General features: G+C 33.5%; 1 protein-coding gene across 1 annotated transcript in view; it reads right to left on the minus strand.

Moving 5' to 3' along the window:
* The window catches only part of LOC118741296 (insulin gene enhancer protein isl-1), a 78,935-nt gene extending 64,493 nt beyond the window's left edge, over positions 1 to 14,442 (minus strand). The window contains exon 1 of the mRNA XM_036473229.1: positions 12,900 to 14,442. Coding sequence (XP_036329122.1) covers positions 12,900 to 13,035 — 136 coding nt within the window. The 5' untranslated portion in view covers positions 13,036 to 14,442. The remainder of the gene's footprint in view (positions 1 to 12,899) is intronic.
* Between the last annotated feature and the right edge of the window lie 1,968 nt (positions 14,443 to 16,410).

A 16,410-nucleotide genomic window follows, 5' to 3' on the forward strand; every position in this document is an offset into this window, starting at 1 on the left:
AATATTTATTTAAAATTCATTAAGCAATACTATTTAAACTATAACCCCTTGGAGCCCCATTCGATCGATTTCAAGCCTCAGTTCGTGGCCACTTGCTGTGTAATTATTTATAAATACATACATATAAGGCGACATAAAATTGTTTACTTTACGAGCACGCAAATAGCGCCGCCACACTGCGAGTACTCACTCGTACACAGCTAAGAACCTGAATGAGGTGACCAGAGTGGAGCAAGTGGAACAGTTTGATGTCTCAGCTGTTCAGTGGATGCTGAAAGCTAAGCAAATTTTTGCGTGAATTTGTTTTTAAACAGCTAAATAAATTCACTTCACTCAGCTAGCTGGCTGGCTAGCTGCCTGGCTGGCGTGTGATTTGTTTGCGCAAGCAAATAATAAATACTGGAATTACTTGCGAAAAGTCGCGGATTGAGTTGGTTAAGTGTTTTTGTAGAATCTCTCGAAAAAGTTTGCTAAAATAAATTTGAACTTAACTAATGACAGTTCTAAAAGCGCTGAGACCGCGATGTGGAAGTGGTGGGGGAGAAGCGGAAAGTTATGGAAGGAAGGACGATTGGACTTAGCTTAGCAAATTGTTGCGTAAACAAAAAATTTGGAACACGCACGTGATTGCAGGCAGCCAAAGTGCTGCGCAGCCCATACACGAGCTAAACGAAGAAGCAAAATTTTTTGAAAAAATAAGCGTAAATACATACATACACTTCGTTCTATTTAATTAATTTAACGACTACTTGAGAAGTTATCAGCGGTGGCGTTACAACAACAAACAGCCAAACCTACTACTGACTGGCTGAAAAACAAAAAAAAAAAAAACAAATAAAAATAAAACACGAAAAACTCATTAAAATATTTACGTTAGCTCAGAAGTGAAATAGCATAAACAGCAAAATTTGCAGGTTTTTACAAACGTGTACGTACATGCATACATACGTATGTATGAGCTCGAGTTAATGTTTTGATTTTTTTGTTTTCGAAGTTACGGTCCCTCGCCTCTTGAGTGCGGCCATAAACCAAAGCCGCCAAAAACGCATCCATCCACACCGTCTTAGCTTAGCTCGCGCTGCTGCTCGACCGAGCATTTATTATTATTTTTTTTTTTGAGTTGATGACACCTTGCGTAAGAAATCTGTACTTCGCAATTATTTTCGTTTACGCATTTATTGGCAATATTTAAATATTTTTTTTTTTTAATTCAATTTACTATTTATTTAATTTTATTAAATACAAAAGTGGCAATTCTTTACGAAATTCAACACTATTTGAAATAAAGTAAAATGAGCTTTGACTTTTAGGAAAGAATTAAATGGAGAATTGAAGAATAAAATTAAGAGTTATTTATTATAAAAAGCGAATTTATTAGATAATTAACAGTATTTGAAATGAAGTATGAATTTTGGTTATTTATGGGGATTAAAAATTTTGATTTTACATGTATATTTTACTAACTAAGTGCCAGGAAAAAAGCGAAATTTAAATTTTTTGTTACAAAATTCTACCCATATTGGAAGTTTTTTTTTAGTTATGAAGCTTAAAGTTTTTAACTTTTAAGGCAGTGTCACACGATTGGTACATTTGTATAGATTTTCACATTTTTTACACAAAAATTGGGTCGAACATTTTTTTTTTTACTCACACTATTGGTTAGGGCTGTGCGATTAATTTTTTATTCAAAATTTTAATTAATCATAAAATAAATAACTCAGTTATTCGATTAATTTGGAAATTATGATTACTCAAAAGTTCAGTTACTCGAGTAATCAAGATTTTGATTAAACAAAAACAAAAATATTTAAGTAATTTACTTTGTGATTAATCAACATTATGAGTAAAATTAGTAATCAACATTTCAAAGAACTCTTTGCATATAAAGAAGGTGAAGTTCCTTGATACTTTGAAAATAAAGTTTCTGTTTTCAAAAATTAAGAGTTAATATTTTTTTCATATGCAGAATGTAACAAAGAAAATAAGCATTTTCCAAAGCAAGCTCTTTTAACGAGAGAAACTAATTTTTTTGAGTAATCATATTTAAAGTAAAGCTGGGATCACACGATTTGTACATTTGGCTAAAAATTTGTCAAATTCGTAGACAAATCATGTGAACGCTAAATTACATTTGTCATTTATCAGAAAAGCCAAATATTTGCCTTCTGTTGGCGAATGAAAAACAACCCTGGGGGCCAAATCGTGTGAACGCAATGCTGCTACATAAGCCAAATAAAAATTAAGCAAGTGACCAAATATCTGATTTGCCACTTGATGACAAATGACAGTGACAAATATGCAAATATTGTTGAGCGGTATTGCCTTCGTGCTTGTGAACATTTGTATTTTCCAATTTTGGCAAAATTTTAATATTTAATATAATATTCGTATCCGAAAACTACCGAAAAATGTCACGTTATTTGAAAACAATAATTTTAAAATATTTGCTCAAACTGAACATTTGAAACATGTACATATACGTATTCGACTGTAGCTGAATGTGCAGAGAAGTGTGAGACTATTTTTAAGCTTTCATGAGGTCCCAGGTTCTTATGCCGGCAGACGAACATATTAAAAACTATTTATAAAAGTATAATTAATTTCTGAGTATAATTAACTATGAAAAAGCATATGTGAAGTTCAGAATGAGAAATTTGTACGTTAAACGACGATATACAGATTATTAAAGACGACCTAAATTACACTGTATGACACAAAAAATTTATATAGTTTTTTCGAGGTTCACACTTGTTGTAGGTCTATTCAAGCAGTAAAATCTGGATACTCAGAATTTTAAATACACCTTCAAAATCTGGCTTAAGGTCAAAAACCGCGTTTTTCAAAGGGTGACGCACAGGTATACTTGCTCGCAATTTTATTTCTGTTTACCCGGTGAAAAATACTTCGCTTTGCTTAAGAAATGGCAAAGGAATCAGTGATCGGACTCAAAAAAAAATTGTGTGGTAGAATCTGGAAAAAATGTGGTAGATTTCAAAAAAATGTGGTAGATCTCAGGTTTTGGATCAAATTTTGTACAAAAATTAAAAAAAATTTGCAAGGTTTCACCTAAATTTTTTAGAATCTAAAACAAAATTAATTTTAGTTTAATAAAGTGCAAGATTGAAGTTGATAAAAATTGCGTTGAGTTTTGGCAATTTTTTTCCTTGGCAGTGCTGCCAGCTTTTCTTTTTATCACATCACGATGTAGCGAACAAATGTGGCTCGTTCCAGAAATGCTACTTGGGATTTGCCGATTTTGACAACTCTCAAGTAAAAGTAAACAACGCTTTCGAAATTTTAGATACACTGAAATTTGCTAAATCCTTTCACAAAAATCGCCGGTTTTATCATTTTCGCTATTAATTCTTTTTATAAATCATATATTTTGCAATTTAACACAATAAAACCACGTTTGATGTCGAAAAATTTAATATTGAGAAAATTTAATATTTTACAGTTTATTTTATCCTCCCATTCTGCCTGTTGTTAGTGTTTGGTATTGGACAATGTTTGCTCTTAAAATTAAGAAAATTATGTTGAGCAAAAATAAAACTACTAAAAAAACGCGAATATGTGGTAGACTTCATACATACATAGGGTGGCCATTCTCAAGACAAATTACCATTTATAAATGGTTGTAAACAACGAAATGTTTTCTCTTAAATGGCATATGTAAGTATTTTTTATCGGGCAAACAGAAATAAAGTTACGAGCAAGTACATATATGCTTCAACCTATGAAAAATGCGTTTTTTAGCCCAGATTTTGAGGGTGTATTCAAAATTCTGAGTACCTGTGCGTATATATTATTTTTGCTTATTTCACTTCAAATCTCACGAAATCATAAATGCAAAAGTATGGTTGACACCGGATCAGCTGTTTAACTATTTACGACCAAATGGTTAAATCGTGTGAATGAATGTGGACAATATTTGTCACTTTACTGCTGTGCGCAAATGTGTGCCAAATCATTTGGATCTTTGGCAGCCAAATCGTCTGATCGCAAGACAAATCATTTGTACATCGCTATCCAAATGCGCAAATGTGGACAAATCTAAATTTGGCATTTTGTGTACAAATGTACAAATCGTGTGATCCCTGCTTAACTCGATTAATCATCGTTTCAAAATCTTGATTACTCGAGTAATTGAATAACCTAATAACTGATTAACCAACTGCCTCGAGTTCATAATCGAATAATCGCACAGCCCTACTATTGTTAGATACAATACAGCGAATTTCTACTGAAAAATTTTAACAAATTGTTTTCGTGATTGGGATAAAGATAAATATTTGTGCATTCACACAATTGGGATACGATTTCCACCAAATTTTGGAAAATACCCAATCGCGTGACACTGCTTTCAGAAAAAAATTACAAATATTCTAATAGCCAAAGTAAAGAATTCTTTAATTCCAAGAAATGCAGAATATTTTTATTAAAAAACTTGCTTTTATTGAAATTAAAGTTTTAAAATTTTGTATCTTATTTTACATTAATTACAAATAGTAAGAGTTCTTGACTCAATTCTACACTATTTTACATAAATTATAATACTGTGTATTATTATAAAAAAATAATAAAAAAATTTAAAACAATTTTTTACAAAGAATGATAAAACACAAGATTGCGCCTATCGAGATGTGAGCAACCAGTTGTGACGTCAAAATAATGAGAGAATGAGGGAGTTAAGAGTAATTTACAAAAAGAAGGGGGAGAAGCAAATATGTGGCGTGATATAGTGATGTAAAACTAGGTTAAATTGTGCCTACTCTTCACACAGACTCTTAAATTTTAACGTATATTCGGTACAAGCACATTATTTTAGGTACATTTGAAACGTTGTCAAATAACTTATATTCAAAAGGGACAAGAATAAAAAAAATAATTAAATTTTATATAGAAAAAGTTATGAAATTAGTTGGTTATAGGCTTCTTATAAACAACTTTTCATCTTTTCCTCTAACTACACATCGACAAATTTACTTAAAAATGTACGCACTAAAATAGCTTTAAAAATGCATTTCAAATATTTGCAAAGCTTTAAAATTACATAAACCATACCAACCAAGAAGCAATGCCCCTCAACTCCTCCCACCCAGCCGCTGCATCATAAGCACTTCGGCATTTAGTGTTTGCTTCAAAGGGGCTCCCCGCGGGCACCATCAAAGTGCAACTGATTTCATGCGCCCACTCGCCCACCTACCCACTTTCGTGCTTTTACCGTTACCCATCGTAATGTGTTTGCCACTTTCAAAAAAATTATTAATTTGTTGCACTATTTGCACATTTTTAAAGTGTCTCCACGGTGTTGTTGTTGTAGTTGGAACTCAGCGCAGCCGTTGCGGGTCAATCGCTCACCCGCCCCCAGCCGCGTCGCTCATTTTTGATGGCTGTCACAAATAATTTATGCGTTTCTACCCAAATATTAGTTATTGCTATTTATGCATGTGTGTGCATAGTTACATATGTGTGTACATAGGCCCAGACACTAGGAATGTTAATCCCAGCCTTTTTTAGGTCCCTAAAATCCCGGGATTTTTGGCAAAGAATCCCGAGATTTTCGGGATTTGTAATTTGCACTGATGGCAATAATAGAAACCCATTTTCTTGACCAGTATTTATTTCTTTTATTTAAAAATTTATATTTTTTCTTAAATGTCTAGCTCATTATAAATATAACACCGTGCGATAGTAAATTTTACACACAAAAATCAATAAGTTCGTGATACCATGGTCCAAATATTGTAAAATTGCATTTTTAGTTTTTCATTCTGGCGACAGTAATTCAAAAATTATTCAAAAAATTCAGTAAAATGTGCTTAGAGAAGAAGTATGAGTATTCAATTATAGAGGGTCATTAAAAAGAATTTAATCAGATTCAATTTCTTGGTGCATTAGGACTGGTAAGTATTGAAAATGTCCTTTTAAAATTTGTTCCTTGAAATTGCGCGATATTTTTTTTTTTTGAAAAAAGTATATCTTAAGGACTTATATAAACTCGATAACATCCTCGAATTTCGTCCTTCTAACTAGATCAGCTTAAAACATTACCTATTCGTCCTGGTGAATCAAAAAAAATTTAAATTTTTTCAAATTCTAAAGAAATTTCCTCTTTCATTTGGTACCCATATTTTTATTCTATGTACATTGCAGTGAACTTTTTAAGTACTTTTTGGAAATAATCATATCTTTGAAATTATAAAGTCCTCTAAAATAAATCAGACGTCAGAGAAAAAAAATAAAAAACGCCACTTTAAATAAAAAAGTAGATTCCATACCCATTTATTTATCAATTATTTCATGGTAGAAGAGATAGAAGCAATTTTTTCGATTTAAGCTGTTGAAAAGTAATGAATATCTAAGTCCCGGGACTAATCCCGGGATCCCGAGATTGTGATAATGACATCCCGAAAATCCCATCATCGTAAAAAGCGAAAAAATTAACATCGCTAGTACACACATACACACATACATATGTAAGTGTCGCTTGCAATGACTGTTTATTGCCGGTGCTGCTGCTGCTGCTGTTGTTGTTGTAATGTTTTGTTTGCAATGCAATTGTAATTAATTTTTATTTAGCGGCTGTAAATTTTGCAAAATTTGCTGGAAAATTTATTGCAAACGGTTGGTGGCATGTCATCTGAAGCAGCAGCAGCAACAGCATTAGCGTACAAAGTTCACCCACGCTGAAAATGTTTGTTTAAAAATGCGATATTTAAATTTTATAACCACTTCAAATAGACATAAAAAAGTTGTGTGTTTGCGAAACAAATTTATTTCTAACAAATATTTGCTTTTCTCAACTTTTTAGCTTTTAGCTTTGATGAATTATTTGAGCGTTGGACGCTTCGAAAGCAGTAAAAAAAAATTATCCCTTAATTTACGAACAAAAAAAAATTTTTGCGAAATTTCTTTAATAAATAATTGAATTTCAATAATTTTTTGTTATAGTCCAGTTGTAGCATAATTATTTGGAACGTCTGTACTTTATTTATTTGGTGTTTTTTTTTTAATTTTTTTCTTATTTACATTTTTCAAATTTAATTTTTTTTGTCAGCTAGTTAAAAAAAAATCTTTTTAAATTGGAAGTGGGTTAAGAAAAGAATTTATTATTTTACGTTTTTTTTTTTTTGTTTAGCTTCCAGAGTTAAAATTTTTAGAACTTCATAATTATATTTAGCTTAAAATTTTTTTTAAACTTTCTTAATGATTTTTTTTTTATAGTTTATTATTATATATTGGATTTAAAGTATATAAACATATTGACCCGTAGTTATAGTCAAAATAAAGTCGACTCCAAAGTTGAAAGCAGTTTTCTGATATAACTTCCAACGGGATCTCTTACATATAACTATGGGCCATTGTCAATATGTAATTAAGCGATTTTTTTGATATGCCGAAAAAATCCGAGTTTTCTTTTAATTCGCAAAAAACATTAAAATTTTTCGAAAATGTTTTTCTCATTATTTATTCATTTTTTTATTGTAACTAGAGAACTAATTTTAGCTTTAATTGCATTCCATGCAGTGCAATCTCTGTTTTATGGCTGAAATATAAAAATACATTTTGCAGCCGAACTTTGACTCACTTACAATTCAGACACAATTAAAATGTCATTCAACCAACTAATCGAGCTTAAAATCATCCGACATATATCTACATATGTATGTATGTACATACGAGCAAGCACGTACGGGTAATTACAATCATTCAGCCAGTGCTCAGATCATAAATCAACGCGCATTTAAACAAATCATCCAAGCGCAGTCGCACTGGAGTACATCAAAATTAGTAATTAAATGCGCGCGAAATAATTAAAACAAAGAAAAAAGTAATAAATATTAAAAAAAATGTGTGTGTGCTTGCATACATTAAATATAGAATAAAGCAGGGAGAAAAGGCGAATAATATAATTTAAACTATTTTAATTTTGTTTGCTAGGCGCATGACGCTCTTCTTAGACATCTTTGGTTACAATCTTTATAAAATGTGAGCCTAATACTCACTAAATGAATTAACGCTGGAGGGGAGAGGGTGGTGTTCAGTGTTCGGACTACTGCAACTCTATTCAGGAGTAATCACTTTCAAAACCGGAGTAAGGATAGAGACTTCAAATCATAGAACTTTTTAATATTTACCAAATTTTTGGTGACAGAAGTATTTTTTATATTCATAAATTAGTGAATGCAAGTCGGTTAAATTTTTCACTCAGTACCTCTATATATTGCAATATGTATTTGCCCTGCAGAGAAACCGCGAACTAGTGAATCAAATTTCAAGTTCCGCGCCAGTCTAAAATCAGCGAAATGTGGTACTTCAAAAAAACTATTTTATTTAATTTTTTGTGGTTAGAAATTTATATCTAAGGTGACGAATTCCGAACTGGTTTGGAACTATCGAGAAAGGAAAGCAGCGGGTGCTTCTATTTGCGCGATAGTGGGATACTAGCTTAATACAAAACAAAAATTTGTGTTAACATTCTAGCAGACCGTCTGAAATCTAACCAATAATAAACAGCAAGCAGCTCTGCAAACTCAGCTACAGTCAAAGGTATATAAATGTACATTTCTTACAATCATTTAAACAAATTTAATTTCAAATTAAAAACACACTTCTTTGGTAATAATTTAAACGCGAACGCAGGGAAAACCAAAATGAAAGAAAAAAGCATGATACTTTTTTCGTCTGTCGATTTTAAAACTGGTTCGAAACTATAAAATTTAGGACTAGTTCGGAACTATCGAAAAAGGGATGAAGCGGGAGGGCAATGGACACTTCCTAGTTAAATTCGCCAGTTGCTATTTAGCATGCAAAAGAGAATTAAGAGAATTTGTTTTCACAAAAAAACACCTCAGATGAAAGTTGAGCTACAAGGTCTGAATAAAAATGTTTAATAAATTTTTCAACGGAATTAAAGTAATGAGATTTATGGAGGTACATATTTTCAAATCGGTTCAACTCACCTAAATCTAATTACATATTTTCCGAAATATTTTGACAGAATTCTTAAAATTTAATAAGTTTTATAATACCGGTGGAAAAACCAAAAATTTTTTTGGTGATCCACCCTAATGTACATACCTAAATCAATATCTTAATAACCAAAAAAAATTGTGATGGACATGGAACATCTGTATTAAAATAAAAGTAATTTTTAGGTTTTTGAAGTTTTCCTATTAGAGGAGCCGTAAATTTAAAATTTCGCTTTTAAACACATTAGTTGAATATAGGCCATGCATTTATTATTGTTTGGTTTTTCTATTTTTGCTAGTTTCAACTCAAAGTAAAGCAATTAAATCCCCATTTGGCCGACTAAATTGCTTAATTTAATTTTTAAAGTGTTTAATAAAACTAGCGCTGTTTGGCGTCTAATAATTATACACATATACATACATATATGCATATGTAGCGCCCTTGGCGAGTCGTATGTATTTACGCAATATTAAATGAAAAACAAAAATAAAACAAATAACAAAATCGCAATTTTTCGATATTCTTTTCATTTAATTATCCAATGGGCAACCAATTATAACTGGTCAAAATGGTGAAATAATTAACTACGGAAATTCATTTCACCTCAAATTATACAACCTTGAAAAATGTTTATTTTTCTATACAAATTTAAATTTTTTTCTACAAAAAAAAGAAAGAAATAATTTTCGTAAGAGTTTAAGTATAGGGGCATGCGGGCTTATTTAACTCGTATTAACTAAGCACTGTGGATTTGAAAATCGATAGGTAAACCCTTTTCAGTAGTTAACTTCCCTTGATTTTTTAGAATTTTTTTTTCGTCGAAGATGTTGCGGTTGGAAGAACCATATATAAATAAATTGTGTTTATTCGTTATATAGAAGCAAATAAGACACACAAAACTCAAAAAAATTAACGTTAAAATTTTAAGCTATTTGAAACATGCACCTGATTCTACTAGAATTCAATGGACTACAAAACTACATACTCAAAATCTTTCGACGAAATCTAATTAAAAAAATGTTTGCATGACTCGGCGGCGGCGAGCGAAAAATTACAAAAAACGGCAGCGGCGGCGGCGGCGTAAACCTCTACTATATAAGTATATCGAAGACTACAACTTCGATGTTTACCCAAGATATAACGGATTTATTACTGCTCTAATGCAAACCAGCACTCTTTTCTAATTTAATATTTATTTTAATAAACTTACTTTAACAGAAAACCGAAAAAAAAAATTAATTTCGTTTTGATCAGGCGTAGGATGTAGAGTTTATGTTCCGGAGCTATAAACTCCATAAAAATAGATGGCTTTGATGTTTAACTCATAAAATCTGCTTTACGCGTCCAAGTACGAGCTTAAGTACTCGTTTTTGTATGCTTTTCACCGAGGCCTTTTATTAGACTCGCATTTTATCCACCATACATCAATTAAAAAAATTAAAAAAAAAAAATCTGCGTTAGCGGTGGGAGTGTCTTACAATATATTAGCTTCTAATTTACCTGAAAGGCGAGTCTTGTAGTGGGTCATTAACGTCAAAAATTTGGTTTTGATAGGTTCATCCCTTTCTGAGAAATTCAATTTTTTCCACCTCGCCCTACAAATTTGAAATTTTCATATAGAAAACGATAGGAAAGCTTCATGATTTTAGATTCGTAAGAAAACAAGAATACGCCCCATAAAGTTCACCCACATTATCTATACTGGAATTAAGCCAACACGCGACTTCAAGAAACTTAAAATTTTCAACAAAAACTATCTTTAATTTTCAGTCCACAACAGAAATCGAACATCTAAGAAAATGCTAGAAGAGTAACTATTTTTTATATTTTATTTTAAATGAGGGTTCGTGATTTGGATAGCAGTATGCGATCCAGTGCATTTGGTCTCCACAATGAGATTTTGGACTTCGAAATTTAAATATCGTCGATGCAACGTAGCTGATTAAAAATACACTTTTAATGCTTTAATAAATAGTTCGGCCTTATTTGGGGGAAAAAATTATGTGAATACAGAAGATGAATTTATCAGACACTAAAAACCCCTTCGTATTCCTGAAAGATACAATGAAAACTCGGAAATTGCGGCGCAAGCCGATTTTCTACAACTGTACCGTAAGGAATTCAAAGTAATTTTAGATGTGTTCATGGGCGAACACAAAACATAATTTAGGGGGAGGGATGAGATTATTTGCAATGTAAATTTAATAACAATTTACCTCATTAATTTTTCTCTTTTTAATCAACTTCAAATATTGGGCCGTATGAATAAAAAATAAGCAATTGCTTTTCAGAACTTTTACTCGATTTATTCAAACAAAATTGAAGTAAGAGGTATGAAATTTTAAGAAAAAGCAATTGCCTAGTTTTTATTCATACGGCCCATTATATCGGAAAATAAAATATCGGAATATTTTTTTTATGTATATTAGCGCATAACTTTTGACCACATTAACTGATTTCGATAGTTATTTTTCTATCGGAAAGGAGGTGCCTCAGAGGTGGTCCCATACTAAATTGGTTTAGATCCAATCATTGGATTATGAAGAAATTAACGGTTCTTTTAAATTTTTATTTGAGAATTGAAGTCAGTTGTGTTGTTTGCTTAAAAAAAATACTTGTTATTGTAACAATTGAGTTGTACCGAGCCCAGTGTTGGCACTAATCGATCGATTTTTTAATCAATTAGTTAATTTGATTAAATTCATTCGATTTAAAGTTAATCATGATTGAATTTAATCTGATTAAACAGTTAATCGTAACCGTGATTAAAAAAATTAATTTTTAATCATTAACTCTTAATTTGACTAAGTAGGTTTGGTGATTAATTAATTTATGCTGGAATTGTCTTTTGCATACAAGGTCAGTTAATTAAGACTAACCGTAAATGGCGTTTGATTTAAAATGTTTTTTTTCAGATTTTTTTAAATCAGATCAACGATTGATGATTAAAATTAATTAGTTACAACCGACGATTAACGATTAAATAATTTTAATCATTAATCATATAGATGATTACGATTAATTAATTTTAATCGCTAATCGCAAATAACATTTTAATCGTTAATTTTTAATCGTTAATCAGATCAATATTTTGCCGACACTGACTGACAAAGTAAACTACGTGTCAGTCAGTGGCGGACCCACGGGGGGTGTTTTAATCTGGCGCATATTGATGTATAATGTGGCGTCGATTATTAATACACTGCCACTGACTGACACGTAGTTTAGCTGATCAGACCTCTAAAAAAATTTAGAAGAATTACACCGGCACAAAACATACAAGTTCGAGTGGTAGGTTATCCTCCCTGCGTTGTATCTAAAGACCTCTGTGCGGGGCTACCTCGAGGTTGGTTCTTTGAGAAATTGGTTTGTTAGTTGTTAGTTCATTGGTTCTTTGGACTTAAACTGAAATTTCGCTTATTTTTATCATTGATTCAGATTGAGGAGAGGTGCTCAAACATGAAGGCTATACATATTAAAAAAAAAAATGTAAATGACTGATCCAAAATGGCGATTCAAAAATGGTCGGGTAAGGTCTTTCGATACCGCTCAAGGAAGAGAACCTACCATGTGGCGGTCTTCGCACTCAAACCTTTTTTTGTGTGCCGGTGTTATTAGATGACAGAATAGCACACATACAGCGAATAGAAGTGGGGTCTGGTTCCAAAAAAGTGGTGGCTCGTACACCTATGCTCTGGGGCAGGTAATGTGCTCACAAATTTCCAGTTATTTTTTTTAGAAAGAAAACTGAAGGATGCGATTCGTAAAGTATTTTTCCCGTCCAGTGAACAAGATGGGAGTTCCATCTCCGTCGGTATAGGAAACCAAAAGTAAAAAAAAAAAATGCATTTTATGACGTTTCGAATTTGCATTTTTTTCTAATTTTCAAAACAGATAAAATCCACGAAATCGATTGTACTCACTTATCACATCATGTCCATGGCAATCCAATTCCAGGTGATGATTCATCACCAGCGACGGCTGTAATCCACTTTGTGTGTGATTGTGCAAATTTGGTAGCTGGTGAGCCAAATGGCCACCAATCTCTGCCATTACCATATATTAAGCTTAAAACTGGCGTCTTGCTGATCGATGAATGAACGAATGGTCGGTCAAGCAGACTGAAGTTTTCGCACGCACACAAACACAAGCGCGCGCGCGCGTACGACTCAAAAAACACAAACACGCACCCACTATACCGGAAACAACATAAACACCGGACAGACACTAAACAGCGACGGCGATGGCGGCGGTTATCATTGAATGTTGCATCTAGTGTTGAATGATATTCACTAGGGCACAACGTAAAATGTAGCTAAAGCGAATATTGAGCACAAAGCGAATATTAAAGTTGGGCATTAAGTCAAATGTGACGGGCAGGAAAGAAAAAAAAAACAACGAAGAATGGGTTAAGCGACGGTGTTTTTTGCTTATTTAGTAAAGAAAGAGTATCTAAAGAAAAGTTGAGTTTCTTTCTTGTTGTTGTCAAGGGTTACGTAGATAATTAAAAGCGTAGGATATTTTTAATTATATTTTGCTACAATGTAGATTTCTTTTTCGTGCATAAAATTCATGGATATGCAATTCTTTACATTAGGGTTAAATGTTGATTTAGCAAATTTGGATACTTTTTTTGCATAGTTTTTGAACTTAGTTAGAAAGTATTAGGGTGGTCAATTTGAGCAAATATTTCTTGAGTTTTTATTTCACTTTTTAAGGCACTTCCCAGCGGCGTTTTTGCATACTTTATACTTAGTTAAGTTAAGGTAGTTCTTAAAATATTTTTTACAAATTAAAAAAAAATTTATAACTTTTATTAGCTAATGACTGTTAAACTTTTTTACTTGTTTCAATTATTTTGCTTCATAAAGCGAAATGGGGTGCATATACGGAATATTTTTTTTTTTAAACAATGAAAGTTTTTCGGATATTATAATTTTCCATTCAAATATGTTTTAGATCATTGAAACCCACATTTGATAGTTTTGCGGTCTGATCGTTCACCATACACAATCTGAGACTCTGCACTTTAGCGCATTTTCAAATGCAACACTGTTCACACATGAAAAACTAAAATTTCCGAATTTCCAAAAAGTCAGCTCCTACTCCTTTTCAAGTTTAAGATTTTCAATTCAAAATTTAAATTTTCTTTCGTGCCTGCAGTTCCATTTCCGTGGCTTCCACTTCTGCTCGCGGAAGTCCCCACGAGCACACTTTCGCACAAAATACACGTCAAACTTTTTGTTTTTGTTTTTATCTCTACCGTTACACTGCGTTCGTTGCAATAAATTCGCATTTGTCAAACGCTGCCGAATATGAAAATTCACATCAATTCGAACGCAGGGCGGCTACCTACATAGAAGGCTATGACGACGGCAATCGGAGGCTATGAAGACGCAGCAGCAACACCACCGATTTGGCAACAGCGCACAGCGTTCCACAGAATCGCAGCAACGTTAACGACAAAGTCTCACGAGCGACTAAACCGGTATCGGAGTCAAGTCAGCTCGCCAACCGTCACAACGCCAGGCAAGGCAGAAAAAAGTTTCGTTGCACAAAAAGGCCACAGCAGTCGTAGCAGCCAAAGCGAGTTCTTACACCAACGTTTGTGTGGATGTTTGTGAGGGTCGTTGCACAAAACGTGTGTCGGTGCGTTTGTGTGCGCCAGTCGCGTGCCCACCCCTTTTCGAACATCAGTGCGCACTCTTCTAACAGCCACCGTGCTAGCCGCGAGTAGCGCCAGAGTTAGAGCAGGACCGCCGTAGCACTGCACACAGGCTGGCTGCCGTTATCGATTGTGTTGTTGTTGGGACAGCTGCTCGAGTGGTGCAACCGGTTTCGAATTCGAACGGGAGTTTCTTGTTGTTGGACTGCATGCTCTTGCCTCTTAGTTGTTGTTGTTTTGCCTTTGATTTTCGTCTGGTTTCTGTTTTGTTTTATTTTTCATATTCCGCTCCCTTTGACCCTCCGCACTTCTTTTATACTTAACGAACATATATTGGATCTTCGAAAAACAGGTGTTCGCACGACATCAGCTGTCTCTCTCCCACATACACAAAGCGGCTAAGGGCAGTGTTGTTGCACACGGCCGCCACCAACCACTCACGACGGTACTCACTGCTTCTGCTTCTGCTATTTCTTCTGCTTCATCTACTTTGTGTTTTTTCTGCTTCTTGAATTTTTTCTTTGGAACAAACTTGGTGCGACTTCCAACAACGTCCGTCCATTGTTCGGGCTGTTTGTTTGTGTGAGTGTCATTTTTGTAAATGGCGTCCAAACGGGCCAATCGGGTGGCGCTATTGCGCTTGCGCTTGTCTGTCTGTCCGCAGGCCGAATAGGGAATGGGACCTATGCGAGGATGCACGTAAATCGAGCGACCGACCAAGCGAGTTGTGGTGCCATGAAGTGGAAGCCGCTGTTGCTGGAAATGCAACCGTTTGTGTGGAGTAGTTGTGGATCCAACTGGTTTATGAACACAGACATAAATACATATATACATATAAACGCAATTGCGTACAAATGTGAAGGGTTATGTTCGCTGTGCGTAGTGTACTTGCATACACACATACACACATACACACATACATAAAGGAGCAGCACAAAGGTGCTGCACAGTGAGGCAAAGTGCGAGCTATTTAGCTTTATTTTAACTTAGCTTAAATCCTGCTTTAGGTGATGAGCGCCAATGAGGAATGTCCAGTTAAAAGTGAAAGTAGTTATATTGTACCTACATACATACATACATACATAATTGTTTATGTTGGATATCTGCCGATTCCATGCCTGCTTTTTCATTCTATTGATCGGATAGGCAGCTTTCGCTTCTGATTCAAGTTTTTGTGTTAAACCAGAGAATGGTCACCCATCCCTCCCTCCCTCCCTCTCGGGAAAAGTGTTATCACAAAGGATATTATTAGGTAGTCATTTTATTAAATGTGGTTTGCTCAAAATAAATTTGGGAATATGAAGTGTAATTACTAAAACTAAAAATCGCCATTATTTGAAAACACATTTTGTATAAAACAGGTAAGCTATCTACATATCTGAAAGCTTGATTTATTATATACTTACCTTTCCAAGATACCTCAGTTTTGTAATAGAAGCAAAAAAAGTGAACTTATAAAGACTTTTGTTGACCCAGCTTGACTGTTTCTTATTATCCGGAAAGGACTTTTATTTCTGAAAATAATTTTCGCAACAACCCTGATCTCTTCTGCTTAGACTTTGTTGATTTTTACATTTTTCCTAACCAACAAATCGTGGTATAGAGCTCAATAAAATTGCTAAAAAGTACTGGCATTCTTCTAATGGGCACATCTGCTTTGATTTGTGAAATTAAAGTTACCCAGAAAATTTATGAAACATTTGATATCTATGGGCTTCACATATTTTTATGGGACCTACAAACTTACTTACTGGAACCCTTTTCTATTT

Source organism: Rhagoletis pomonella, unplaced genomic scaffold, assembly GCF_013731165.1.
Source record: "Rhagoletis pomonella isolate Grant_MI unplaced genomic scaffold, Rhpom_1.0 Rhpom_scaffold_00006, whole genome shotgun sequence".
In the NCBI taxonomy this organism is placed as follows: domain Eukaryota; kingdom Metazoa; phylum Arthropoda; class Insecta; order Diptera; family Tephritidae; genus Rhagoletis; species Rhagoletis pomonella.